This window comes from Ascaphus truei, chromosome 2 (genome assembly GCF_040206685.1).
Source record: "Ascaphus truei isolate aAscTru1 chromosome 2, aAscTru1.hap1, whole genome shotgun sequence".
Classification (NCBI taxonomy): domain Eukaryota; kingdom Metazoa; phylum Chordata; class Amphibia; order Anura; family Ascaphidae; genus Ascaphus; species Ascaphus truei.
This window is the reverse complement of record NC_134484.1, coordinates 67,499,907-67,526,468: the sequence shown is the minus strand read 5'-3', so window position 1 is coordinate 67,526,468 and position 26,562 is coordinate 67,499,907. Positions and strand designations below refer to the sequence as shown.

At 43.9% G+C, this 26,562-nt stretch overlaps 2 protein-coding genes, 1 long non-coding RNA gene and 1 other non-coding gene across 4 annotated transcripts in view; 1 reads left to right on the top strand and 3 right to left on the bottom strand.

Moving 5' to 3' along the window:
* The window catches only part of LOC142480336 (uncharacterized), a 36,828-nt gene extending 31,257 nt beyond the window's left edge, over positions 1-5,571 (bottom strand). The window contains exon 1 of the long non-coding RNA XR_012794991.1: positions 5,352-5,571. This is a non-coding gene — a long non-coding RNA (uncharacterized LOC142480336). The remainder of the gene's footprint in view (positions 1-5,351) is intronic.
* MATN2 (matrilin 2) overlaps positions 1-17,750 on the top strand; it is a 120,290-nt gene extending 102,540 nt beyond the window's left edge. The window contains exons 12-17 of the mRNA XM_075582667.1: positions 702-1,115; positions 4,151-4,303; positions 11,677-11,718; positions 13,047-13,133; positions 15,350-15,439; positions 17,305-17,750. Of these exons, the coding sequence (XP_075438782.1) occupies positions 702-1,115; positions 4,151-4,303; positions 11,677-11,718; positions 13,047-13,133; positions 15,350-15,439; positions 17,305-17,360 (842 nt within the window). The 3' untranslated portion in view covers positions 17,361-17,750. The remainder of the gene's footprint in view (positions 1-701; positions 1,116-4,150; positions 4,304-11,676; positions 11,719-13,046; positions 13,134-15,349; positions 15,440-17,304) is intronic.
* A 2,837-nt stretch (positions 17,751-20,587) lies between these two features.
* On the bottom strand, positions 20,588-25,758 carry RPL30 (ribosomal protein L30). The gene is made up of 5 exons (XM_075582666.1): positions 25,644-25,758; positions 25,462-25,506; positions 24,026-24,171; positions 21,512-21,642; positions 20,588-20,690 (listed from the first exon to the last, which is right to left on the bottom strand). The coding sequence occupies exons 2-5, from the start codon at positions 25,480-25,482 to the stop codon at positions 20,632-20,634; spliced, it is 357 nt and encodes a 118-aa protein (XP_075438781.1). The 5' UTR covers positions 25,483-25,506; positions 25,644-25,758; the 3' UTR covers positions 20,588-20,631.
* Positions 21,277-21,407, bottom strand: LOC142488918 (small nucleolar RNA SNORA72). Its single transcript, XR_012799714.1, has one exon. It is a non-coding gene; the product is annotated as a small nucleolar RNA SNORA72 (small nucleolar RNA).
* Positions 25,759-26,562: the final 804 nt, after the last annotated feature.

Below are 26,562 nucleotides of genomic sequence, written 5' to 3'. Positions count from 1 at the left end.
ATATACACAGTAAATTTGTGTCAAAAGGAATGCTACTGAGCGTGGCCAAATGTATACAACAAAAGACAAAAATACCTGATGCTACATTCAATGTGACGAAATACATAGTTAAATACTTCAATGTTAGTATTCTCATGAGTAAGGGTCATTTAGTTAAACCCTTTGGCCAAACCGTTATAAGCCTGCAGCCACGTCACGGCATGACCAGTATGCAGGTCCCTAACACTACCTGCGAAAACTCTCATTTACCTCTGCAGTGAAGGGAGAATGGTCTCAGTGGACCTGTCCTGCTCAGGTACATGGAAAAACCTGCTACTTAAAAAGCGGGGCGAGCTTAAACCCTGGGAGGAGGGGCCACTAACCTCCAACCAACTGATACTAATAGAAATTTTAAATGAATGAACACCCAATCCCAGCAAGTTCTAACCCCAGAACCCACCATATTTTAGACTTATGATCTCTGGTATAGAAATATTTTTAGGAAGGGTGGGAGCGGACTCTTTTAAATATGACAGTTCTTTGATAGTACAATATCAATATTTAAAATCTTAATTTTTTTGCACACGTTCTGAGACCCACAGTGGTTAAAAACTGCCGGATCCAATTTAGAAGTTAAATAGTGTGCAGAAATGGGTATGTCTGTTTGAATGTAAAACGCAGATATGCACAGTCTCTAACATGTTTCAATGTGTTATTTACAGAATGTGGAGAAGGCCCAGTTGATTTGGTATTTGTGATTGATGGATCCAAAAGCCTTGGAGAGGACAACTTTGAAATTGTAAAACAGTTTGTAAATGGGATTTTGGATTCACTAGAGATCTCACAGAAAGCTGCCCGTGTTGGTTTGGTACAATATTCCACTCATGTCCGAACAGAGTTTACTATGGCACAATACAGCTCAGCCAAGGATATGAAGAAAGCGGTGTCCCAAATAAAATACATGGGCAGAGGTTCCATGACTGGACTTGCCCTGAAGCTCATGTATGAGAAAAGCTTTTCGGAAGCACAGGGGGCAAGACCACATTCCTTCGGTGTGCCCAGAGTGGCAATTGTGTTTACCGATGGTCGGGCGCAAGATGATGTCTCTGACTGGGCAAACAGAGCAAAACAGAATGGTAATCTTATTCTCATATCAACCCATATCATACTATATGCAGAACAGAGTAATGGGGCATTTGTGTAGTACATGCACATATAATAAAAAATAATTTTATGTTCTCCTCACCGTAAAATCGTGAAATTTAAAAATAAGTTTGAAGTAACTTTTATTCATTTTCTATACTTTGTATTGTACACTGAAGCTTGAAAACATTCAGATGTCCACATTTAAAATTGGTTGAAACCCTAAGCATTAATGCCTAATAATTCCCAGTAATTTAAATCAATGAGCGCTACTGACATTAAATAACATTACAATACAATCTAATTAAAACAAATCCAGTCAATAAATAGTAACAATCCCCTCAGAACATGGCATCATATGGTCACTAAAACCCCAGCTGGGCTTAACTACTCCAGGATAATTTTTTGGCTAGATAATGCCTTTATGTGAGAGGATTATTTCATAAAACAGCAATCACCCAAGAATACTTGGTTTTCATCTTTATATGATTCGGGTTAGGGAGTCACATTTTTCTACCTCAAATTCTGTGATCTTTCAATTTTAGAAAACTCATAGATAAGAACAAAAACAATATGGCTGCTTGGGTAAGCCTCACCCAGGAAGAGAATAAAAAAACTATTTCTGATGCTGACCTGATGACCATAAAGGAATTTATTTTCAATAAAAAGAGGAATATCTCAGAGCCAAGATGGGGGCCCTTCATGTTTGTTTAACATGGTTTGGCCCCTGAATCAGATAAAAATAACGAAACAACTCTTATCAGCGTGAATTACTGCTTTAATTGTGTATTATTGCACATCAGCAATCTTCTAAAAAAAAATGGATAAAAACGTAAGTGAATTCTTTGTTTTCTGCAGCAATCTCCGGAGTCCATTTTAATCCACTTGGTCAGGGCCCTATATCTCTGAGAATTGTAAAATGGTGCAGTGACACAGATAACAGGGTTTAATAGAGTGGGACCAAGAGTTCCAAAGATTACCTAAAAAAAAAATCTGTTTTTTTAGTCAAGCGGCAAAGATTAACCTCGTCACTGCCTGAGGGGCCAGCAACTAACATTTATAGCCTGATGTACCCTGTATGTCGTAGGGTCCTGCAGTGCCAGCCCTCATGATGTGCATGGTGACAATATGGGGCACTCAAAGGTTTAACCAACAAATAGGCTTTGTTTTAGAGTAAAAATATTTATTTTAGCTCCTTCACACAGCCTCGCTCACACAGCCTCATTTAAACCACCTCGTTCACACAGCTCATATACAATCGCATTGCTCACACAGCCTCACTCACACAGCCTCGTTTAAACCACCTTGTTCACAGAGCTCACATACAGTACAGTAGCATCGCTCACACAGCTCACACAACCTCGCTCACACAGCCTCATTTAAACCACCTCGTTCACACAGCTCACATACAATAGCCTCGCTCACACAGCTCATATAGCCAGTGCAGTCTTAACGCATGGGCACGCTGGGCAGTTGCCCGGGGGGGGCCAAGAGTATAGGGACCCCATGCTAATCTATGCACAGACCAGAATTTAACACTAATTTTCCGATCACCCGTCTCAACATTCAAATCTCCCGCTAACTCCTTAGAAGGAGAAAAATTACGACTAGTAGCGGAGAGTTGGCAGGGCCCAGTGCAATGCTTTGCCCGGGGGCCTATAATGCTGTTAAGACTGCCCTGCATATAGCCTCGCTCACACAGATCGTATAGCCTCACTCACACATGCTTGCTCACACAGAGTTTGGTAGTGAATTCATAGAGACGACCAGTCACTTGCTTCAAGTATATTATTACCGTTTGAATATTGCATGGGTGAAAAGCTCTAAACAGACATTCTGCAGTCAGAGCCATAAACCTTTAACAACTTGCACTTCATTATACGGCTGTGGTGTGCACATAAAGCTATAGACTTGGAGAAATGTCTGTGGATAAATATTTGTCATGGTCATGAATAGATTAATTCATGAAAGTGATGCAATTTATTTGCAACAGGTAAATCACCAAGAATCTCCAAAATGCTGAAAATGCCATGTAAACAAGGATATATTTTTCCAGACAGAAGAGCCAGATAAATCATTTCAACCTAATACTAGGACATTCAAATATATTTTAGCTGGGCCGGAAATTTCATTTAATTCTATGTCTTAACTGCAGTCATCATAGTAAGAAAGTTTAGGGCCGGTCTTAAGCTTTGCGGGGCTCAGGGCGGTACGCTGGCAGCGGGGCCCCCCCTGTAAAAAAAAAAAGTTAAGGTGACTTACCTTGATGAGTAGCCCTCCTCTGGCAGCCTCACGGAGTCATGGCATCATGTGATGTCACGTTGCCATAGCAATGCATTGATGCCGCAGCATCATTTGCCATCAGTCACCATGGGAACGCAACGCTACAGCAGGTGGCCCACTCCGGAAAAGCACCTACCTCTCTCTGCCAGTCCAGGGTCCCGCGCTCCCTCCTCACCCTCCTGTCGGCAGGATCCAACTTCCGAGACCAGATGGGGGAGCGCCCTCCCTTCTCCAGCTCCCCCCTCCGGTCTTTGAACGTTGGATCCCGCTAACAGGAGGTAGAAGGAGCGTGGGGTCCAAAGCGGGTGCCATGCTCGCCTTGTCCTAAGGCAGCAGGCCCTTATAACTCTGTGCCCAGGACATACGTGAAAACGAGAGGTAACTCTCAATATATTACTTCCTGGTCATTTCTTCTTTATAAATAAATAAACTTGAACATTACAGTGAACATTACGGTTCCCAAAGTTCTGTATACTATTATTTCATCTATGAAGAACTCTTTTGTTTGTCCATTAAAAGGTATCAACACTCTCTACAAATGTATACAGTATATTCCAAGTACCAATACAGCTGCTAGAACATCCAACTACAACATTAAATTAACCCTGTTGCTTGTGTTGCAAATTCTCAGGGGGTCAGAAGCGCTGTTAGATTATTTACGGCTGTGGTCAGTAGAGGACATTTAGAAGTCACTGTAGACGTTATGGCGGTGATGTGATTACCCAGCATCCTTTATTCCCCTCAGGCATAATAATCTACGCTGTTGGAGTGGGGAAGGCAATTGATGAAGAGCTGCAAGAAATTGCTTCAGTGCCGCAAGAAAAACATGTTATATATGCTGAAAACTTCAGCTCAATGGGATACATGACTGAAAAGCTAAAGTCCAGCATTTGTGAAGGTATCGCTTGCCATATGTATAATCCAGATCAGGGAAAGTCAATGAAACATACAGTATGGGGATAAGCATGCGTTGCATAACCGATATTAGCGTTCTTTTATTTGTATGGCGCCAACAGAATCGGCAGTACTTATAGAACAAAGTTCTGGCAAATAGTGCTCTAATGACTGAGGTAACTGATCTGAATAAAACGAATAATACAGATAATCTTGATTGAAGAACTTCCTCAAACAGGAATCTGCGATATTAGTGAGTGCTGGTGTACACAGGTAAGCGCTGAGCAATGAGAAACGTATATAAAGTCCTGGTAGGTGCTGTAGATGAGAGATATAACAACTCCACTAAATCACTTCCAAATAGGACTGCATCTCAAGCGCTGATACCTACCGTGTGTGTAAATCCCAGTGACCAAATTCAAAGGTAACTCACACGCCTGATGTTCCTCCATGGGCGTGCATCCCCTGGAATCTGTAGATAGTAATCCCCGAGAAGGGAGGGTGAGGCGGAGCACAGCCGTGCAAACGAGGGATAAATCCAGGATAACAGCCGATCAGGTAAAAAAACTTCTTACAGATAGATAGAGCTATCCTTTTCTGCACCATGTTGTCGCTCACTCAATAAAGAAGTTTTTTACCTGATCGGCTGTTATCCTGGATTTATCCCTCGTTTGCACGGCTGTGCTCCGCTTCACCCTCCCTTCTCGGGGATTACTATCTACAAAATCTGCAGTACAGTAAATTGTGGGAGGGAGGACAATAACATTGCATAACAAAACCTCGTTAATTTCACCCCTGTGTACCCCATCATCAAACTTAGCTCAGATTCTCCAGTCCTGGGAAGATTTAATTACACCTTGTGAGTCCTGTGCAATGTCTATGGAGGCCTTAGGCTCTGCAATGTTTCTGGGTGTATCTGTCACATTACACCTACCGCGGCCCATTACCGTGAACACTTTATGCATGTCAGGGTCCATAGGGGCTTTATATCCTCGGCCCTGGGCTCGGTTGCGGTGCCACTGCAAAAATAAATCAGTAGGGGCCTTACTCACCGGAGCGGGTATCTCAATGTCCTCATCCACCCTGGCAGTCGCCTCCTTGCTGACGACATCCGGTTGCATGAAGGGTGTTGACATCTGCGGACAGGCAGGAAGTACCGTCCGTACCCACACAAAGGATTCCTCCGCTGGCCCCAGTTGAACTGAAGCATCCTTGTCAATCCATGGGGCAAGATAGAAATAGGCTAAAGCGCTCCAATGCAGGTATATAAGAATAACATATGCCAGACCACTAAACAAGGTATAAGGAATGAGTAATGATATTAGTACTTAATATCCAATGGTATGGGTACTATCCTCCTGAAGACAGGTGGTAGATGGTACTCGCCCACCCACCATCAGTCTCATTGGCAGGTTCCCCTGAACATAAACAACAAAACAGGTAGCGCTAACCGCAATGTGTGTGGTGTAGTAACTATTACCTTATATATTAATTAAAACTATACATAAGGGGCTGCCTAGGACACAAAGCCTGACCCCCTGGTCAGGAAAACAGTATGGACAGGGAATAGTTCCGTGGGCGCCTATAAAATTTTACCACTATAAAGGATATACGAAAACCAAGCCTGTTGGTTGTGAAGATTGTTGATCCTCACGGTGGGCTTGAAAACAAAGAGAAAGCACAACACATAGCGTAATACTGTTGAAACATTAAACAAACAACATATAAGACAACATATAACAGCTGAATACTGAAATGGTATTTTTAGGACAATAAAATCATTTAATAACAATTAATATTTACTATAATGCACAATTTGCATGGACATATAGATTTAAGCAATTAAAAATCTGAATAGGTGGTTCAACTGCTCCGTAGCACCAATGTTGATGATAGCAATGCCTACTCACCAGATGGAATAGGTTTGCAGGCAGTGGATATTTTAGAGAGTATCCCCTCTCATCTGTGTGCTGCTCTCTGCTTAGCTGGCGTCTCTGTCGGCTCGTGGGTGCAGCTCATCAGCAGGGACTCCTGCAGCTCCAGGAAGCACGTCTGAGCAGATGGAACTCAGCTGCAGCTGATTCAGCACGATGTCAGCCACGGACCACCGTGAGCTAGTCTATCTGCTGCTCACTGCTAGCTGGCGTCTCTATCCGCTCGTGGACGCAACTTGTCAGCAGGTACTCCTGCAGGGCGCCAAGCAGGGCGCTTGAATAATGGGAAACCGCAACAGCTGGTTCAACTCGTCGGCGGCTATAAGAGATGGTTCCCCTGAGGAAGAGAGCAGATCGCTCTTGAAACGCGTAGGGTGGAGGTTCAAGCCCCGCACACATTGGTGTAGTAGCCCCCGTACATCGGTGAATCAACGTGAGCTGCCAGCTAACCATCTCTTATAGCCGCCGACGAGTTGAACCAGCTGTTGCGGTTTCCCATTATTCAAGCGCCCTGCTTGGCGCCCTGCAGGAGTACCTGCTGACAAGTTGCGTCCACGAGCGGATAGAGACGCCAGCTAGCAGTGAGCAGCAGATAGACTAGCTCACGGTGGTCCGTGGCTGACATCGTGCTGAATCAGCTGCAGCTGAGTTCCATCTGCTCAGACGTGCTTCCTGGAGCTGCAGGAGTCCCTGCTGATGAGCTGCACCCACGAGCCGACAGAGACGCCAGCTAAGCAGAGAGCAGCACACAGATGAGAGGGGATACTCTCTAAAATATCCACTGCCTGCAAACCTATTCCATCTGGTGAGTAGGCATTGCTATCATCAACATTGGTGCTACGGAGCAGTTGAACCACCTATTCAGATTTTTAATTGCTTAAATCTATATGTCCATGCAAATTGTGCATTATAGTAAATATTAATTGTTATTAAATGATTTTATTGTCCTAAAAATACCATTTCAGTATTCAGCTGTTATATGTTGTCTTATATGTTGTTTGTTTAATGTTTCAACAGTATTACGCTATGTGTTGTGCTTTCTCTTTGTTTTCAAGCCCACCGTGAGGATCAACAATCTTCACAACCAACAGGCTTGGTTTTCGTATATCCTTTATAGTGGTAAAATTTTATAGGCGCCCACGGAACTATTCCCTGTCCATACAGGTTCCCCTGAACAATATAATACTCACATTCCCTTGAAGTGGTAGGCAGGCCGTGCAGCTTCCAATGCAACTCTGCAAGTCTTGCCACGCTGTTCTCCCGTTTTGGTGGGAACTGCTATTTCATGCGGAGTAGCGCTCTTTCACAGGGGATCCGGTATTCTAGATCCCATAAAGCCCCCTTGAGACACTACACACACGTGAATTGCAGGATACGGTCCAGATAGCACACATGGCGGCTCCCTGTGTTGTGGACCGCTAGAGTATTCCTGCAGCTCCTCAAACAGAGGTTCTGGCCCACCTCGGACACTACCCGCACATACTGTATTTATTTTGGATATTCATGTAATGGTTTCCCCTTCAGGCGATTCTGTCCGCTCAGGTCTCAAGAGCCCCAGCAATCCCAGGTCTACCACCCATAATTCCTATTGCAATGGCCCTTATACGGTGGTTTTCAAGCACCTCTCAGTCTGGCATGAACTAGGATTTTTATTAGGTTAGAGCCCCCGTGGACCATACATCAGGGCGTAGCTCACTCTGTGTGGGCTTACTTAGCTAGAGTACAGTCACTTCTCCCCCAACTCATATCCTATTCTCTCTCTGGGAAAGCCTGTCCAGCGCCTCCAAATATAACACATTGCTCCCCCACCCTAAGGGAGATTCACTGCTGTTACCCGGTGTTGGTGCTACCTGTATGACTCACAGAGGGTTTTGAGCATACGCCGATAGTAGTGAGGATAAGCAGGGGGTTCAATATGAGCTTGTAGGTGTCCTGTATGTTTTACAATTCTTGTTCAGCTGGTCTTAGCTGATTGGAGGGTGGCAACCTCCTACCTAATTGAAACTCACCCCCTCCCACATTTAAATGGTTAAAAGCTCACTCCATAGCATCTCCCACTCTCAGGGGAACTTGCTTGCTTGCAGTATGATTGTGACAAATCTAATACAGAGTGCTTTTCCTGGTAATGTACAGGTTAATAAAAGCTTCAATCAGACTTAGAACTATGCAACTAATTTTGACAGATTTATTATAAATCATTCTTCCTGGTAATGCACAGGTTATTAAGAATTTATATTAGTGTTAGGGACCCTTGAGATGTGGTCTGCCGTGTAGTGGCTCAGGGGTTTACAACACTTTGGCCAAAATGTTAAACTAAAAGACCATTTTATTTAATAGATATCTATACATATATATTTAGGCACTGTACCGTGTATAAGTTTCACTGGATGTGCACTGAGCTCTGTCTGTGTTTCATGTTCTGTCTCTAGTTTTAAATATATATTGCCATGCTCAGTAGCACTCCTCTTTGACACTTATATGCTTATATATATGTTGTGGTTATTTTGGGGGTTCAATATGAGCTTGTAGGTGTCCTGTATGTTTTACTGTATATATGAACATGTGTATGTGTAAATACATTTATACATGTGTTTTTGCCTGTATATTATTGTTTATTTGTAAAGCTCCAACATATTCTGTAGGGCGGTACAATTGAGGTACTGAGAGATGTAAATTATATAAACAGAGTCACATACCAAATAAGGACAAAGATACAGAAACAGATACAAAAGGTAATGAGGGCCCTGCTCGTGAAAGCATACAATCTAGGTAAAGTGGCTACTTACAGTGGGATATAGTATGCTTCAGGATGGAGTATGTTCCAGCCACACAGCTGATCCCATTAAAGCAGCAGTCCAAGCTGCCATTTTTCCACCTTTTAATATGTGCATAAATACAATCCACACAAAGAGAAGTAATTAGCTAACTTGCCGATCGATCTGTTCTCCTGTGATCGATCGGCGAAGATTTGGCTCGGGGGTTCATTAAATGGCTGACCGTACAGCAGCAGCAGAAGAGGACCAAACATGCAAAGTTATGTGGGAAAGATCATGTGACCAGGCAGTCACTAGCTACAATTGGTGCACTGCTAGAGAGAGGGCAGGGATCAAAAAGGGGTGTGCCAGAGCCTGTTTCAGAAGAGGAAGGGAATGTGACTTTGTAAATGGTTGCTATAGAAACGAAAAATGCTTGTTACAGTATAATACATTAAAAATGTAATTTAGAGTTGATTTTTAAAAAAATGCTACAAGTATTTTCTCATAGTACAGAACTGATTTATTTAAAAAAAAACACACAAATAGGATATTGCTTGGACTGCAGCTTTAAGGTTTGAGGGTGTGAATGTTAGGGGGTGTTAGATTGAATGGAGATTGGTTCAGCTGCACAGGTGGTCCCAATGGGATTGGAGGGGGGAGTAGATGGTAGAAGTATGCCAGATAAGCTTCCTTGAAAAACTGAGTATTCAGGGAGTTTTAAATGTCTGAAAGCTGGGAGAAAGTGATCGTACGTGTAAGAATTTCCAGAGAGAGAGAGTTAAGCATGGGCCAAGTCTTGTAGGCACGAACCCGACATACGTTTCACTCCTAGAGGTGGAGCTTTGTCAGAGAATGCCTGATCCATTAATATAGTTCACACTCTCCCCTTCCCTCTTCACACTTTTAAATAATTACTTGATCATTTCACCAGTAATTATTTGTATTAGTTTGGCTCATTTATTAGACCATTAAAGGTTAAGTTTTATCAGTTATGATAGCCAGGTGTGCTCTCAAGAGGTCCTCTGCATTTCGGGGCTAGTCTCTTCATTAGCCGCCAAATACCTTGTATACTGTATGTATTTACAATATGTCCTCAAAGATGCACCCTTCTTTATGATATTTACAAGTCTACTCCATATATTGAGAATGGTGCCATTCAGTGGTGCGACTTTCTTCATCTGTTGTATAGATGAGTTTGGCACCAGCATTTTGGATGGATTGGAGTTGGACAGGCAGACAAGGGGAATTCAAACTAGAAGAAGGTTGCAGCAGTCAAGGTGGGAGAGGATGAGTGAGTGAATTAGGATTTTAGTTGCATCATGAGTGAGAAAATGGCTTATCCTTGCAATATTTTGGAGGTGGAGATTGAAGGACTTAGTGAGGGACTAAATATAAGGAATGTAGAAGAGATCAGAGTCAAATATGACCCCTAGACAGTGGGATTGGGGTGTTGATGAGATTGTGGTATTATTGGCAATGAGGGATAGTTTGGGTGTAAAGTTGGCAGTGGAAGGGGGGAATAGTATCAGTTCTGTTTTGGACATGTTAATCTTCAGGTGGTGCGTGTAGAGCTTGACATTGTGACGGTGCTCGTCTCTAACCAGGAGTCTGGCCTGCAGGGCTGATATGGGAACTGACCACAGGCCTAGGGTATGAGCCCTGAGGACAATATCCGGGTCACAGGCTGAGGTCGGGATGGGGCGCAGCAGTGTTGTCTGGGTTAAGGTTCCAAGGTCAGGGAAGAAGAGCAGCAAACAGAGTCCAAGCGAAAAGTAGGAAACCAGACTGGGTCTAGGAGCACAAGGATCAGACACCTTGCTTGGGCACTCGGTATGAGTAAATGGCTGCTATTTAAAGACCAGGAACAAGTGCAGCTGATTACATCCTCCATCTTAGTTGAGGGCGAAATGACCTCAAATGTCAGCCATCTTGGTAGAAGCAATGAGCTCAGAGTTGAGTTAGTGCAAAAGAGGGACGTCCGCGAGGGCGGGACTTTACAGACAGAGATGTCATGTCTGATTTAACTTAATGTTATTTGTGAAGTAGGTGGCAAGGTCTAGAACCATGAGGGTAGAAGGGGGTGCAGGTGTCATCAGGCAGAGAAGGCGTTAAAGGTAGCAAATAGGAGTTGAGGGTTAGATGACATAGGTTTGCTTAGCAAGAGAAATAACAGTGTTATAGGAGGAGAGTATGAATTTATAGTGTAGGAAATCGGCTTTAGAGCTAGAGTTCCTCCAATAAGGTTCAGCAGTGAGTGAGCACTTTTGGAGGTAGCGAGTAAAGTGTGGGTGCCGTGTGTGTGTGTGTGTACACACGTTTGTATTATATACATTAAGAACACTTCAACAAAACAGAGGGAGCGGGGAGCCCTTGTAGGTCAAGAAGCCCTCGGGGCGACCCCTCTGGGGTCCACAATGTTATGCACTAGCTACAGTAGCAGTAAGAAAGAAACACGAGGGCTTGATTTTGTTTAAGGGATATTTCAACCTTCTTAGTGTCAGGTTCGGTAGTGTCTATGTGGAACAATAAGAGTGAGTGAGGCATGAGTTACAGTGCATGCATATCCCAACAACTATCGTTTTTACATTTAGAGTTATCATTAATATTTTTTAATGTTACTGAAATACTTTACATTTTATTAAAGGTGGAAATCTTTGATATTTGATGAAAGCATACTGTCTTTTCAGGATGGAGCAACTGGAAACATAGCACTGACTTCCCTAAACCAGGTACTGTAAGAATTCCCCCATGAGATATGGACTATCAAATCCATACCTATTTCCCAGGAAGTCTTTTCTTTCCATATACTGTATTGCAGGTAACCCCTTTAAAATGCCCCTCTTGCCGTTTGGTTAAAGTGTTAATGGCAGAGAGCTTTGGATATGTTATTTATCATAACATTTAACGATATGTTGACTTCATGTTGAACTATATCTGTAGTAAGTATCACAAGCAGCAATGAACAATTATTCTCATGCAGTAACACGGTAACTAGTAGTATGCTGCGTATCTGGCATGCAAGCCTTCTAAATGAGGGAGCCAATCTACATATCTGAAAAAGAACTACAATTGCAAGGTATTATGTGAAATTCTGCTGGTGTTTGTGCAAAGCAGTTCGTTATTGATATTCTTCTCACGTCATAGAACAAATTGTGAGTCTCCCTCTGCACTAACAGCTTCTGTAATTTATGCAAATCAACAAGGGGTGAAGTATTTGATGCAGATCCTCCCCTGATGCAACATAATAATAAATACATATGATTATATATATATATATATATATATATGATTATATATATATATATATATATATATATATATATATATATATATATATATATATATATATATATATATATATAAATAAAAGGACCCAGAGTCAAAGTAGAAAAATGGAAATAAATATATATTATCTTTATCCCCCAGCACCACCAGTTTCCCTAAGTTATTTTATTATAGATTATCTTGTTTATTTCTTTCAAGATATTCTGTTTGATTTTTGGGTCTGGTTCAGCCACTAGTGTACATATAGTGTGAGCAACATCCTTTTTGTGTGTGTGTGATATATATATAAAATATATATATATATATATATAATATATATATATATATATAAAATATATATATATATATATATATATATATATATATATATATATATATATGTATATGTACACATATATATTTTTTGCTTGTGGATGCAGTGATGGCCTTACCATTGCTATTCACTAAGGGACTTGGTCAATGGCATTTTTCTATCAACCACAGATGATTGTCCAATTTGAAGCTTATTGAACAGGCTATATCTCTACTTTCTTAACCTCACCATAAGGATGGTTAATTAACTAGCACTAAGTTGAGAAAAAAATGTAAATGTTTAATACCTCCCTTTATCTTTACATTATCAAGAAATGCTTTTGTATGTAGATCATTAATAGACAAATCAAATGAACATGTCCAGCTATGATAGCCATTTTCACTTTGCTAATTACATTATTTGTGAAATATAGTGATCACTGTGACTTGCATATTTAAAGATACCTGTCTCTTTTATTAGACCTTACTTCTGAATCGAGAGCAGAGAGCAGTGAAGTCACAGTCTCGTGTTCTATGTCGTCCATAAAGTTCGCAACCCAGGCAGAAGGTGAGATTCTTTTCATGGGCTGCTACTATATTTCACCTCCGTCATGTACAGTAACTTTCCTTAATATTTAGGGGGCAGCTGCACAAAAGCTACGTTAGCCTATTTAACCTAACGTCAACCTAAATTAACATTAGGTTAATTATAATGCCTATGCACTAAAGCAAATACCTTTCTCCCTCTCTGTTGCCATCTCTCTCTGCTGCTGTCTCTGTCTATCTTTCTCTGTCTCTCCTTTGTCTCTCTGTCTGTCTTCCATGTTAGGCCTCGGGCATGGTCACCGCCATGCTGAGGCGCGCTCTCGCTTACCAGTGAGCCCCTGCAGCCGCAATGAGAGCGGCTTTAGCAGGGGCTCGCGCACGCTTCCGCAAGCATGCGGAAGCGTAGGTCTTATCCAAATTTTAGTTTCAAGCACTCAAGGAAGCGCAGGGCCAGTCACGTGAGCGGTTCGCCCAATGAGGGCGAACCAGCTCCGTGACGTCACTGGCCCGCCCCCCGACAAGCCCCAGGATGGCACGCTAACCAAGGCCAGGGAAAGCACCCGCTTTCCCTCAGCCTCAGCGCACCTCCGTACGGCTGCTGCAACCCTGGAGGCAGCCTTAAGCAAACACAAGGCAGTACTAACATGGTATTAAGCCTATTCTAATGAGATAACTAACGGAGGTTCCTTTTGCATATAATTAGCTTTGTGGATACCTGTTAAATTTGTGGAAAATAACGTCCATTACCTATTTAGATAATGTCACGTTATTTGCCCTGATTTAACAGAGCTTTGTGAATCTGGCCCTTAATAGGCTACATCATAGATTGTGCCTAAATCTCTAGTGGTGACAGAACTACTACAATTTTCCCAGCATGTTTGAAGTGCATTGCAGAGTACATACAGAGCCGGTGCAAGGGTATTCAGCGCCCTAGGCAAAACTTCAGCCTTTCCTGACACTCTCTCCCCCCCCCCCTGACACTCTCTCCCCCCCCCCCCTGACACTCTCTCCCCCCCCCCCCTGACACTCTCTCCCCCCCCCCCCTGACACTCTCTCCCCCCCCCCCCTGACACTCTCTCCCCCCACCCCCCGACACTCTCTCCCCCCACCCCCCCCTGACACTCTCTCCCCCCACCCCCCCTGACACTCTCTCCCCCCACCCCCCCTGACACTCTCTCCCCCCACCCCCCCTGACACTCTCTACCCCCCACCCCCCCTGACACTCTCTACCCCCCACCCCCCCTGACACTCTCTACCCCCCACCCCCCCTGACACTCTCTACCCCCCACCCCCCCCTGACACTCTCTACCCCCCACCCCCCCCTGACACTCTCTACCCCCCACCCCCCCTGACACTCTCTACCCCCCACCCCCCCTGACACTCTCTACCCCCCACCCCCCCTGACACTCTCTACCCCCCACCCCCCCTGACACTCTCTACCCCCCACCCCCCCTGACACTCTCTACCCCCCACCCCCCCTGACACTCTCTACCCCCCACCCCCCCTGACACTCTCTACCCCCCCCCCCCCCCCTGACACTCTCTACCCCCCCCCCCCCCTGACACTCTCTACCCCCCCCCCCCCCCCTGACACTCTCTACCCCCCCCCCCCCCCCCTGACACTCTCTACCCCCCCCCCCCCCCCTGACACTCTCTACCCCCCCCCCCCCCCCTGACACTCTCTCCACAGAACACACACACCAGGACAGAACAAACACACACAACCCTCACCGCTCTCCTGTTATCCTCCGCATGGTCCCAGCCCTGTGATCCTGACACATCCTCCTGATTGGCTGCTGCTGGGTAATGCAGCCAATCAGCGTGGAGGAAACTGCTCGGCCCCCTAGCAACAGCCCTACTCTCTCCCTGCTCTGGGGGATTCCCGCCGGGTTAGAAAGCTGCATTAGGCAAGCTCGGCTGCTGCAGCGACCTAAGTTAAACCGGCTCTGAGTACATAGAATTGGCAACTCTTAGAATTTCTGCTGTGTGCCCAGTACCAGCGAAAAGTGTAAGCTGCATTTGAGAAGTGTAAAGGCATTTAAATATACCCGACAACTACACTTAGCCCCTTGAGCGTCGGAGGGACCAGCAACGCATTGCTGCGTAATACAAATCCCAGAGCAATGTGTTGCAGGCTCATCTGGCGCTCAAAGGGTTAATAAACGGCGTGAAGCTTTTAAAAGTCCCACATTTACCTGCATTTAAACATGCTTCCATTTCCTCCTTTGTGTTTCTCTAGAAAAGTCTACAGTGGAGCAATGCAAGTGTGAGAATATAATGGAGTTTCAAAACAGTGCAAATCAGGAAGTCCGGAAGCTCACCGATCAATATATCCTTTCATGAAAAGTTCTCTCTTTTCTTTTTTTTTTGTGGTGCTCAGTTGGTGGTTTGAGAGAGATTTAGCAAAACAGGGTAAAATATATCCTTGTATGTTCTTATTATTGCTTGCTTACAGTATAGGCCAGACAAAGGAAGCACTGAATAACATTGACTATAATATGAACGTTATATAAAAAAAATTGAAGTACTCATTTACTGAATATAAATATAAAAACTGTGAAACAATCTTCCCTTTTAAAACATACTTTAGTAGCAGCTCAGTAAATTCAAGGCACGCATTATTTTGTCATATAGTTAAGAGATCAACCAAAAATGAGACCATGATATTGACATATCAACCAGTTCAAGAATGGAGAAGTGTCTAAAATCTGAGAAAGGTTTGGTGAAAAAAAATCTAAAAGGTAAAGAAAAGAGAAACGCAATATTCGTGCCTGAGTGACAAATGTATGCATCCACGTACATCAAGAATCAATAAGAATGACGTGATGACGTCGCGTTTCCATGGCAACGAGACGCCGTGCGATGTCACGTCTGTGACGTCCGCGGCGTCATTTGACGCTGGGCTTCCAAAGGAGCAGGAGGGCGACGGAAAGGAGGCGCCCGACACAGGCAAGGGCATAGGGGCGGTGGATTTGGAAATCCGCCGCTGGGCGCATGACATATTTCACGGTGCTAGAACAAGTGGTCATTCTCTGAAGGTGGAGGATGTCCGGTGTCAGGTGGTAGAGGCTAATGGAATTTAAAAAATAATTGGAGTAATCGCCAGACAGAACGCAAGAGTTAAATAAACCAGAGTTTATTCAACTGAATCCAACAGTAAACCACTCGATAGAGAACACAGCTCGCTAGTTGGAGGACGCTTACCCTCATTGTCTATGCTTTGATCTGTCCAAACTCCAGTAACCAGGAGTCCACAGTTCTCGCAACAGGCGGACTCTAGACACTGAGACAACCCAAGAACAACTGTCAAGCTTTGAGCGGCGTCCGCTTTTATACTTTACCGCCCTCTATCTTAAACATGGAAAACTGGGTGCTGACCAATCGGGAGCTTTGTGGGGTAGAGGACCATGTTCCACCCCATGCTTTGGAGTAAGTACTCTCCCAGGAGAAGGGCACTTCACACCCCAACTCCCTTGCCAGGCCAACTGGCCTACACAAAGGCCAGCCCTCTGACTGAATGTGTGCTTATCACTCAGTCATGTGTTGCTAGCCCAGCCACAGAATGAGTCACACAGACAAGTGCATTTACATAGTAACAATACATAATGACGTCACTTACGGTAAACTATTATGTCTAGAGTAGAGGCCATTTTGTCACCCTGAGATGGCTCAGTTAACCCTTGCTTTGGGTAGTCATTTTGACGAGCAAGAGCAGCAAGGTGCCTGGATGATTATTGTAGCTTGCCATACTGCCTCTACCGTCATATCGACCTACTATCCTGAACATGAAAAAAATGAAGGATCAGTGTTTTAGGTTTTGCAATAGGCAGGAGAATGGGCAGACTAGTTTTTCTGCCCTCAAATTCTGTGTTTACAAGACACTCCATATAGTGATCTATAGAAGACATCACAAGGCAATCTGGAGTCTTTTTTCTTTGCTGTATAGTGGAGGTTGTTTGTCACTTTCTCTACTCACCATAATTTATTTGTCTGAAAGATGCATGGGATGGGCAATTGATTCAAGATGGAGCTTAAATACATTAGGATTGACAATGGTGGTTGGTAGGGATGATTGGAGTATGATTTTGTTACCTTTTTAATGCAATTTAATTAGAGATAGAAGCAGTGTTGTCTTACAATCCCATAGAAAGTATTTCATATCAGGTTATGTTTTGGTTTCCTTGACCTTCCTACTGGAAGAAATGACACGACGAATGGAACTTCTTGAAAACCGCGTGGGACAAAGATAAAGATAGACTTGATATCGTTGCTGTGCATTTTAACAGACCAGGTGTAGCAAAACTACAGTTTTGCAAAACTTTACAGGACAGTTCTGTGGATGCAGTAAAAGTTTTATGATGTGCAGACAAATGTATTCTATTTATGTTATCTTGGAATTGCATGTTTGAATCCAAAGCAAAACATACACAAAATGTATTTTGTGCCATTTTGATTAAACACAGATTTTGTGTATGTAAAGTTTTACAAAGGGAAAAGCAATAATCTATGCAAGATATGTATAAAGTTCTGTTCTGTGGACCAAAGTTTAGTTTTTTAAGTCCAAGATGTTGAGCTTATTATAATTTTTGTCCCAATGTTTTATGAAATATAATTATTAAATAAAGTATTTGTTATAAAATTACTGGTTATAATTATTTATACTTCAATTCTTGTGAAAAGTAAATTTAGTACAACTGAGCAGTTACACATCTGACAATTATCTAGTGCAAGGGTGCGTAAACTTTCCCCCGTTTGCGCCCACCTCCATACCTTGTACCCCGGCATCAAGTGAAATGACGCCACGTTGCCAAAGACAAGGTAAGGGAAGTTGCGGAGGCCTCACGTGATCCCCCAGCATTTAATTAAAATTCCTTGGGAAATAGCGCAGGGCCTCTGCAACAGCTGCACCCCCCAGTTTGCACACCCCTCATCTAGTGTACTCAACTACCTTTTTAGTGGACATCTTACTAGACTGCAACCTTCACTGGTGTAGTCCAGCACTGCAGTATTGTCAAGGGAGCGATAAGCTGCTTAGGCTTCACCCGTTAGCTGGTGGGTCAAAGGGAGCCACCCATTCCTCCTGAGGTCACCGGAAGAGACTGTAGCCACACACTGAAAGGTGACAAGGAACGCCTCTGGATCCTCGTTAGGCCCCATCCTGGTAATTTTGACTTCAAATCTGGTGTCGCCGATGTTAATTTTGCGGGTTGCTGGAATCTGGACACTCGCTGCTAGTACAGCTCCCATCTGCTGTATAATGTATTGCTGCTCTGCAGCTAGCTGCAGGAAAATTTGTTATTCTCAATGCTGGTGTAGCTGTTGTTTTTCAGTGATATAGTATTGGGGTAAGGGAAAGAGAAGGAGGGGCTCTTGCTACAGTCTATAGTTTGTAGGTGGTGCCAGGAGTAAAGATAAATGGGGGGGAAAAAAAACATTTGCCAAATTTTCAGTGAGCCACAAAAAAAATAAATCCATTTCCATTCTGGTCTTTTAAGTGTGTTTCTTATGCTAACCACCAGAGGCGCTATCCCAATTCGACCACCATATTTGATGGAAAAGACTATGTACAGTATGGTCAGTAAAGAGCTTCACAGATCAACTTTTGTTGAAGATAGTTCTTTATTTTCCAGACGGGGGAAAAGTAGGTTGCAATACAACTAAACAAGAATAGCATAACTCTGCCAAACACATGAAACGTCCTCAGCTTTAGTGCAGGGTGGAAGTCCCAGCTTTTCCCCAGATTCTATACACCCGATACATAAAACTTGGCCCCCTGCAGACGCACTTACCAGAACGCCCTCCTACAGTCTTTGGACGTTCTTCCTACCAATTAGATTTTAAGCTCTTCGGGGCAGGGACTCCTCTTTGAAATGTTACTTTTATGTCTGAAGCACTTATTCCCATGTTATTTATGATTGTCACACGTATTACTACTGTGAAGCGCCATGTACATTAATGGTGCTATATAGACATACATACATATGCCCTCAGGTTGTAAATCTTTTTCTCCCAGGTTGTTTGCTGGCTCCCTTTTAACCCCAGGTCCTAAAAAGACGTTGATTGGGAACAATCCCTGCACTCCAGGCAGTACTTGAAGCTTGGGTATGGTTTCCTGGGACAAGCATAGTGAATGAGTTTAACGTCTTCATTACCTACTCTCCTGTACTCCCTATAAACTCCTTCACAGTGTCAAATGCATATAAGGTCATGCAACTTCAGCAATATTCTAATTCCCCCCTTCAGTTGCCTATGTATGTACAACGTACGTCATGAGATCCTCCACGCTGGAGGCCCTTATGACGTATGTTTTACGTCCTGTATGTCTACTCTGCTGCAGCCAGCAGGGCTTTAAATCAGCTCCAGCCGGTTGGAGGATCTCATCTACACGAGTTTGGTGCTTCAGTATGGTGATGACCTCAGACGTGCCCATTTCTGTGTAGTTTCTGAGGTACTGCTGCTCTAGACAATCTGCCATATACATTTCTGTTTTTTTTTGTACTGTGTCACTGTATTCATCTAAGCATGTTTGGAATATGTTTTGAGGGCTGAAAGCAGTTTCCTTTTTTTTTTTTAAATGAGCTCAATAGGTTTATAAATCACTTTCAACTAGTATAGACTGATTACCTCTAATTAACAGAACAAACTTATCACTTGCAAAAACAATTGCTAGGCATTCCTTTTCAATCTGTCCATTATTTTGCTAATAAGAATGTTGATGCAAAGATTGCAATATGTCAATTTTGCAAGTGAACCTCTGCAGGCCACGGGCACCACACTGGATGGTAACATCTTTCACATCTAAGTAACAAAGTTTTTTTATGTGGATGTGTCATGTTGGAACAAAATGTCCACTGTGTGAACCTCTTCAACACCTAGATGAAGGTACAAACATCCGAAACAGAAGTGAGAAATGTAGCCAAATAATTTACAAATCTATTCAGGACAGGGTAGAGGGTTTAAAATTCTCAGAGACAGCGTCGTTTGTGACAGGAGCTCCTTCTCTACTCCGATTTGAAAATGAAGATGTAATTGTTCACTTTTATTTATGGCGATTCTACATACACTTTACGAGATACACTTTGTGTTAACTTCTGTTCCGGGAGGGCCAAGGTCCATTCTACCGACACCAGAATCGAATGGGGCCGATACCAATGAGCAAAGCTAAGGGTTTCCTGGAATTAACCCATTATGTATACCACGGACTGATATTTCTTGTGGCCATGCGAGTTTTGGAATCATAAGAATACTAAACACTTACACCTCCATTTTCTGCCTATATTGTATTATGTTTTTGTTTCATATTTGGTATGATCATGTGCTCCCACTACAAAGATACTGAAAGTAAATAACCATGGTAACCTGCTATGGGTCACTTGAAACGGTCACACAAAACCCAAACATAAATATTGCCCCTTTCTATAGACAGAAGAAAAATGGCTCGTTTCTTCCACTCCAGAGTAATGTGCAGCACAAAATATTTTGTGAAACCAGTTTTATTTAGAACAATTTTGTATCGAAAATTTACTTCTCAATGGCCTGCTGCTGCTGCTCTGGCATACTTCTAATGATGTCCGAATCACCTATAACAAACGGAAAAAACACGTCAACATTGGACATCCTGACAAAGTCAGAAGATAGGGCTGCTGCAGAACAGCTCTTTGCTTCTACAGCATGTCTGATGCACAGAAGCACCTATTTCACTCTAGCAGTTAGGAATAGAACTTATTCCCACAGCATTTCATGAGCGGCAGTAATAATTGTACGTAATGAGGTGTGCAGACTATGCACTAGAGTGCTTGAAGATTAAAAAAATCACATTCAACATCGCCTAATAGTGTTTATTCCCAAAGAACAATGGTTAGACGTCATTCTACACTGCCGAAATGAATGCAGAACTGTACATAAAGTGAACAATGAGTTATTCTCTATAAATTGGTGCTTACTTTTTTGCCTGGAGTAAAAGGAAATAAAATGGAGTTGCCCATGGTCTAAAGGCAAGATGGAACTGGGATTTCAACCAGATAAAACACAGTGTGCCGAGTTCTTACCACTATCCAAAATGTGTGTGACAAACAAAAAACTGTAGTCATTGCATTTATATGTATTTACTACTTAACAGCATAGATACGCTAAAGTTTACAAGTACTATGTAGTAACAAAAAGACAAAGTGTAACTAGCATTTAAGCATCAGAACCAGATAAATTTCCAGCTCCGAGGACACTGTCTAGTTTTAATCTAGCGAATGTCTAGCCCGGATTTGACCATGGTGAGATCAATCCGGCGAGAATATTCGCAAATAATTTTGAATCAAATGACAATTTAACTCAAGTCTATAGGAAGCTGCAATACCAGCAGATCTCCCAATGTTTATAGCTAGAAAATGACACGACATGCCGTTACCTGGGTCAATAATAGCCAGTGTGCATACTCTGTAGTATTTTCCACAGGCTGTACCCAACTCAATGTTGTTGCCGCTGTAATGGTGGACACCAGTCTTCGCCAACATTGCATAGTATTCAATCTCTGATTTTCTGCGGAATGGAAATAAGAACAAGGTTTTATTAGGGCCTAAACTTTTATATGTTCTTGGTGATTTTTTTAGCCAGTCTTTCCATGCTTTACATAGATGACTATGAGCATTTCAAAGATATTGGTATTCATTAGAAAACTGAAGTGCTGTGTTAGTTTTTCACCCAACAATAGTTCCTGGACAGCAACAGCAGACTACCAACAGAACAAAAGCAATGCATGTGAATTGTAAGGTTAGAGCACACACAGGCTTTACATACAGGATAGTACCATGTGTGACAAGTGAATAGAAAAACGAATCTAGGCAAATTTGGACAATTGTTTGCAAATGGAGAGTAGTATTTTTTCAAGGCCTAAAACCACAGTAAGGAAGTGGATCAGACGATACAATGGTTGTACATATGTCAACGAGCTTAGAACCTGGGTCACAGGGACTTCCAGTGGTTCGTATGCTCGACTTGTCGAATAGGCATATGCCCCAGCAAACCACTATTGTTACATCGTAAAGCACCAAATCATTCTCTGCCTAGGGCATACTTGAAAACGAACGGTAACAATGTATTCACTTACTGCTAAACATTTTATAAATAAATTCTAAACCCTGCAGGTTCTGAAAAAAGTGGGCGCACCGCCATGAAACGGGCCGCTATGTGATGTCACGCTGCGCCACGTAGCACGACTGTTATGGCAACGCGACGCGCCCATTTTTTTTCCAGGACCTGCAGGGGAAAAATAATTTTCAGGGGAGAAGGAGAATGCTACACCACGCCGCAGGTAAGAGTTGAGGGGGAGGAGGTACTTTTAAAGTGCAGCCCAAATATGCTTTCCTTTGAGCAGTTTGGCCAGTTTCACTTAAGTTGTGCAGGTCTGATTTAAGAGACACTCTACTGAGCAGGACCTACAATTTAAATATCAAGAAAACACTGCACAGTTGCAACACAAGCCTGGATAGCACAATGGGACCAAAATAGTACATAACTTCCATAACCAGCCTGAGTAGTTTTTCCCACATGAACAGTTTTAACAAAACAGGAAAGAAAAACAGTCTACAATTCTAAGGATGTTGTGTACATTAGGCAAAAGGATATGGAATCCTGCTTGGATAATATACACTATGTTCGCAAAGGAATGTCACCTAAGTGAAAGCAGTACGTTCTATATAGGATTTGTTGAAGTACGCATATACAATTTTACAATGAAATTTAGGTGCATCTTCTATAATCGGCGTAATACATTCTCTTGTTAAGAGATTTTATCAAAATAGTAATTTCAGGATCATACTTGGACAGAATATTGTATGACCAATAAAATTAAATATGCACTTTAAATGCACTCAATAAAGAAGTTTTTTACCTGATATATATATTTACCTAATACACACACACACACACACACACACACACACACACACACACACACACACACACACACACACACACACACACACACACACACACACACACACACACACACACACACACACAATCCAACTCACCTCCCTCACTCCCCGGCGCTCCAACTCACCTCCCTCACTCCCCGGCACTCTAACTCACCTCCTCTCCTCCCTCCCCGGCGGCGCTCCACTCAACTCACCCACCCAGTCACTAACTCACCCACCACCCATCCAGTCACTAACTCACCCACCCACTAACTCACCCACCCAGTCACTAACTCACTCACCCACCCAGTCACTAACTCACTCACCCACCCAGTCACTAACTCACTCACCCACCCAGTCACTAACTCACTCACCCACCCAGTCACTAACTCACTCACCCACCCAGTCACTAACTCAGTCACCCACCCAGTCACCCACCCAGTCACCCACCCAGTCACCCACCCAGTCACCCACCCAGTCACCCACCCAGTCACCCACCCAGTCACCCACCCAGTCACCCACCCAGTCACCCACCCAGTCACCCACCCAGTCACTCACCCAGTCACTCACCCAGTCACTCACCCAGTCACTCACCCAGTCACTCACCCAGTCACTCACCCAGTCACTCACCCAGTCACTAACTCACCCACCCACTCACTAACTAACTCACCCACTCACCCACCCAGTCACTAGCTGAGAGACCCTGCTCACTAACTCAGTTACCCGCCCTCACTAACTCACCCGCCCACTCACTCACTGACTAACTCACCCGCCCAGTCACTAACTCACCCACCCAGTCCCTAACTCACCCACCCACAGAGAGAGGGCAATGGGGAGCAGAGATGGGGGTGAGTGGACAGAGAGGGTGAGCGGGACCATTCAATCGCCGGGTATATCAGCTAGTATATATATATATATATATATATATATATATATATATATATAGGGAATATCAGATGACTTGCATAACTACAAATGAGAATGGTTCAGTTATGGCATCAACTCACCTCAGAGCAGGGCAGTTGTTGGCAAGGATGACAAGCTTAGCTTTGCCCTGACGAATCATTTTCAGAGTCTGTTTGTAGCCCAGGACATATTTACCACTTTTCATAACCAGCTGAAGCCTAGAGTTAATAGACTCCAGCGACTTTTTCTGAAGAAAAAAAAACAACATATTACAAATTAAGAGGTCCAAAGCCTTTGCTTAAACATGGTCATCAAAACGGACTGTTACTGCAAATGTGTAAAGTGAATGTTTCCTTGGAGGAGCAGGTCATAAACAAATCACAATTATACCGCAATGAGACAACTTTCCAGCTTATCAAACAGTTCCACTTTTAAGTCAGAGCAATAATTAGATGTCTCTTCTGATTGTCATTCTTTATGGCAACTAAGTATGTAGAGAAATATATTAAAAAAGACCAATATGGTCAAAAAACGAAATGGAATGAAAGCCAATACAAAATGAACCTGGCATTCCAGGAAACAGTGTTAAGATGCATATAGCTTTTGATCAAGTTTCAAGGACGAAAAATGAACCATGACCTACATTGGCCTAGATCATTTGTTAATAGTTATGTCTTTTCTGCCATGCATCTCAACCCCATTTAGAACAAACAGGTATTGACACTTGAGAATGTCCGATTAACTGTTTATATTAGACAATTGGGACCTGACTGGGGACAGTAAAAGGCAGAACAGGGCACTACCCTGATACAGGATGCGAGCTGTGGGGCACCTCCCTAAAGAGACCGTCAGATTTGCTCTACAAGTGCAAATAGACCATTTTTTTTTAAAAACAGTGTTTAGGAGGTGGAAAAGTAACATGTATATTCTTATATTAATACAATTAAAGTATGAAGCCATATGCCAGCTGTGTTCCCTTCTCCACATGTAGGGGATGCCTGAGCAGGTATCAAAACCTGGAGGCAAAACTCCCAATAATGTGTATTAAAAAAACAAAAACCACTGTTAAACAGTCGATAAAAATACAAAGTGAAGCAAGCACCAGTATGTTTGTTGCCACTTCCCATTATACTATAGCTTGCTGGTACAAATCACCTGCACCCTTTATACTGGTATACCCGGGCAGTATACACGTACATGTCCCCCACCCTGCTGCCAAGTCCAGCAAAACTATTAACGCTAACTGGCCAAAGGAATGTGCTGCGGATTCTCCTACAGCGTGTATATTTATTCCCAGTACAGGTGACCCTTCCCTCCATGATGTGACAGGCCCACACGCTGCACATTATAGGGATGAGCTGAGCTGCCGGTGCTGCTCCGTTTCCAGAACCGGGTGAAACCCTCTGGATTGAGGTTAGAGAGGCTCAGCCCGGGCGTGTGAGCAGCATTGTGAGTGATGCCGGGAAGGAGGGGGCAGGTAAAGCCGGAGTCACCAGGCCTCGGCGATGCTCCACGTGAGAGCCGGGACCGCACTCACCGTCTTCTTGGCGGCCACCATGTCTGCGGCGCGGAGATCCTGGACCTAAGCAATAAAGTGGAGAGAAACCACCAGCGGTGTTAGACGCAGGGAGATCAGCTCTCTCCACCCGAGCTATTTCCCACCCTCCGCGGGGGCCTCAGGCCGCCGATAATCTCCGGAGAGGCCGGAGCCCAACTCACCAGACGTGAAGCTCCAAGATGGCCGGGAACCGAGAAAGGCAGAAGCTCCCACAATGCAACGCTTTTCACAGCTCCCGACCGCCCGCGTGACAGGGAAGGCGGGTACAGGCAAGGGAGCGCGCGCGCTCCCGACCGCCCGCGTGACAGGGGAGGCGGGTGCACGCGCGCGCTCGGCTGTGACACGCATTTGTACGGAAGACGGCTGGGGAATTGAAACGTTGAAAAGCGAACCTGCTGGGATTAACTCGCCCCACAAATCAAGCATCCATTCCCAATAGCCTGCACTCATTGCTACTGTCCCACACTCAGTCACTCCTACCAAACAATTGTGACCAAGCTCTGCCATCTACTGCACTTATTCCCTCACCAGCGCTCTCTGTAAAATCCCCATCATACCTCTGAGGCCTCGTGCATAGACACTTCGCCCGTGCAGAGGCGCGCTGAGGCTCAGGGAAAGCGGTGCTTTCCCTGGCCTTAGAGCGCGTGCCGTCTGTGGGCGTGTCTGGGGGCAGGCTAGTGACGTCACGGAGCTGGTTCGCCCTCATTGGGCGAACCGCTCACGTGACCGGCCCTGCGCTCCGGCACGCACAGAAACGTAACATTTGTTAAGACACACGTTTCCGCAGGCGTGCGGAAGCGTGCGCAAGCCCCTGCTAAAGCCGCTCTCATTGCGGCTGCAGGGGCTCAGTGCCGAGCATAAGCGCGCCTCAGCACGGGTCAGCGCCTAAGCGCTGACCATGCCCGAGGCCTTAGATTGTAAGCTTTTCGGGGCAGGGATTTTCTTTCCTATTGTCTGATTTTGCTGTGCTTAATGTATTATTATAATTCCCTGTACTGTATCCTTTGTGAAGCGCTGAGTACACTTTTAGCTCTATATAAATAAAGACATACAATACAGCAGGGGAGCGCAAACTTTTTT

Bases quoted from the DNA above. Each gene is read 5' to 3' on its own strand.
- RPL30 (XM_075582666.1), bottom strand. From the start codon at position 25,482: ATGGTGGCCGCCAAGAAGACG. The intron at 24,172-25,461 runs GTGAGTGCGGTC...TTTTTTCTTCAG, and splicing joins TGGTGGCCGCCAAGAAGACG to AAAAAGTCGCTGGAGTCTAT. The intron at 20,691-21,511 runs GTAACGGCATGT...CGTTTGTTATAG, and splicing joins ACTGGCTATTATTGACCCAG to GTGATTCGGACATCATTAGA.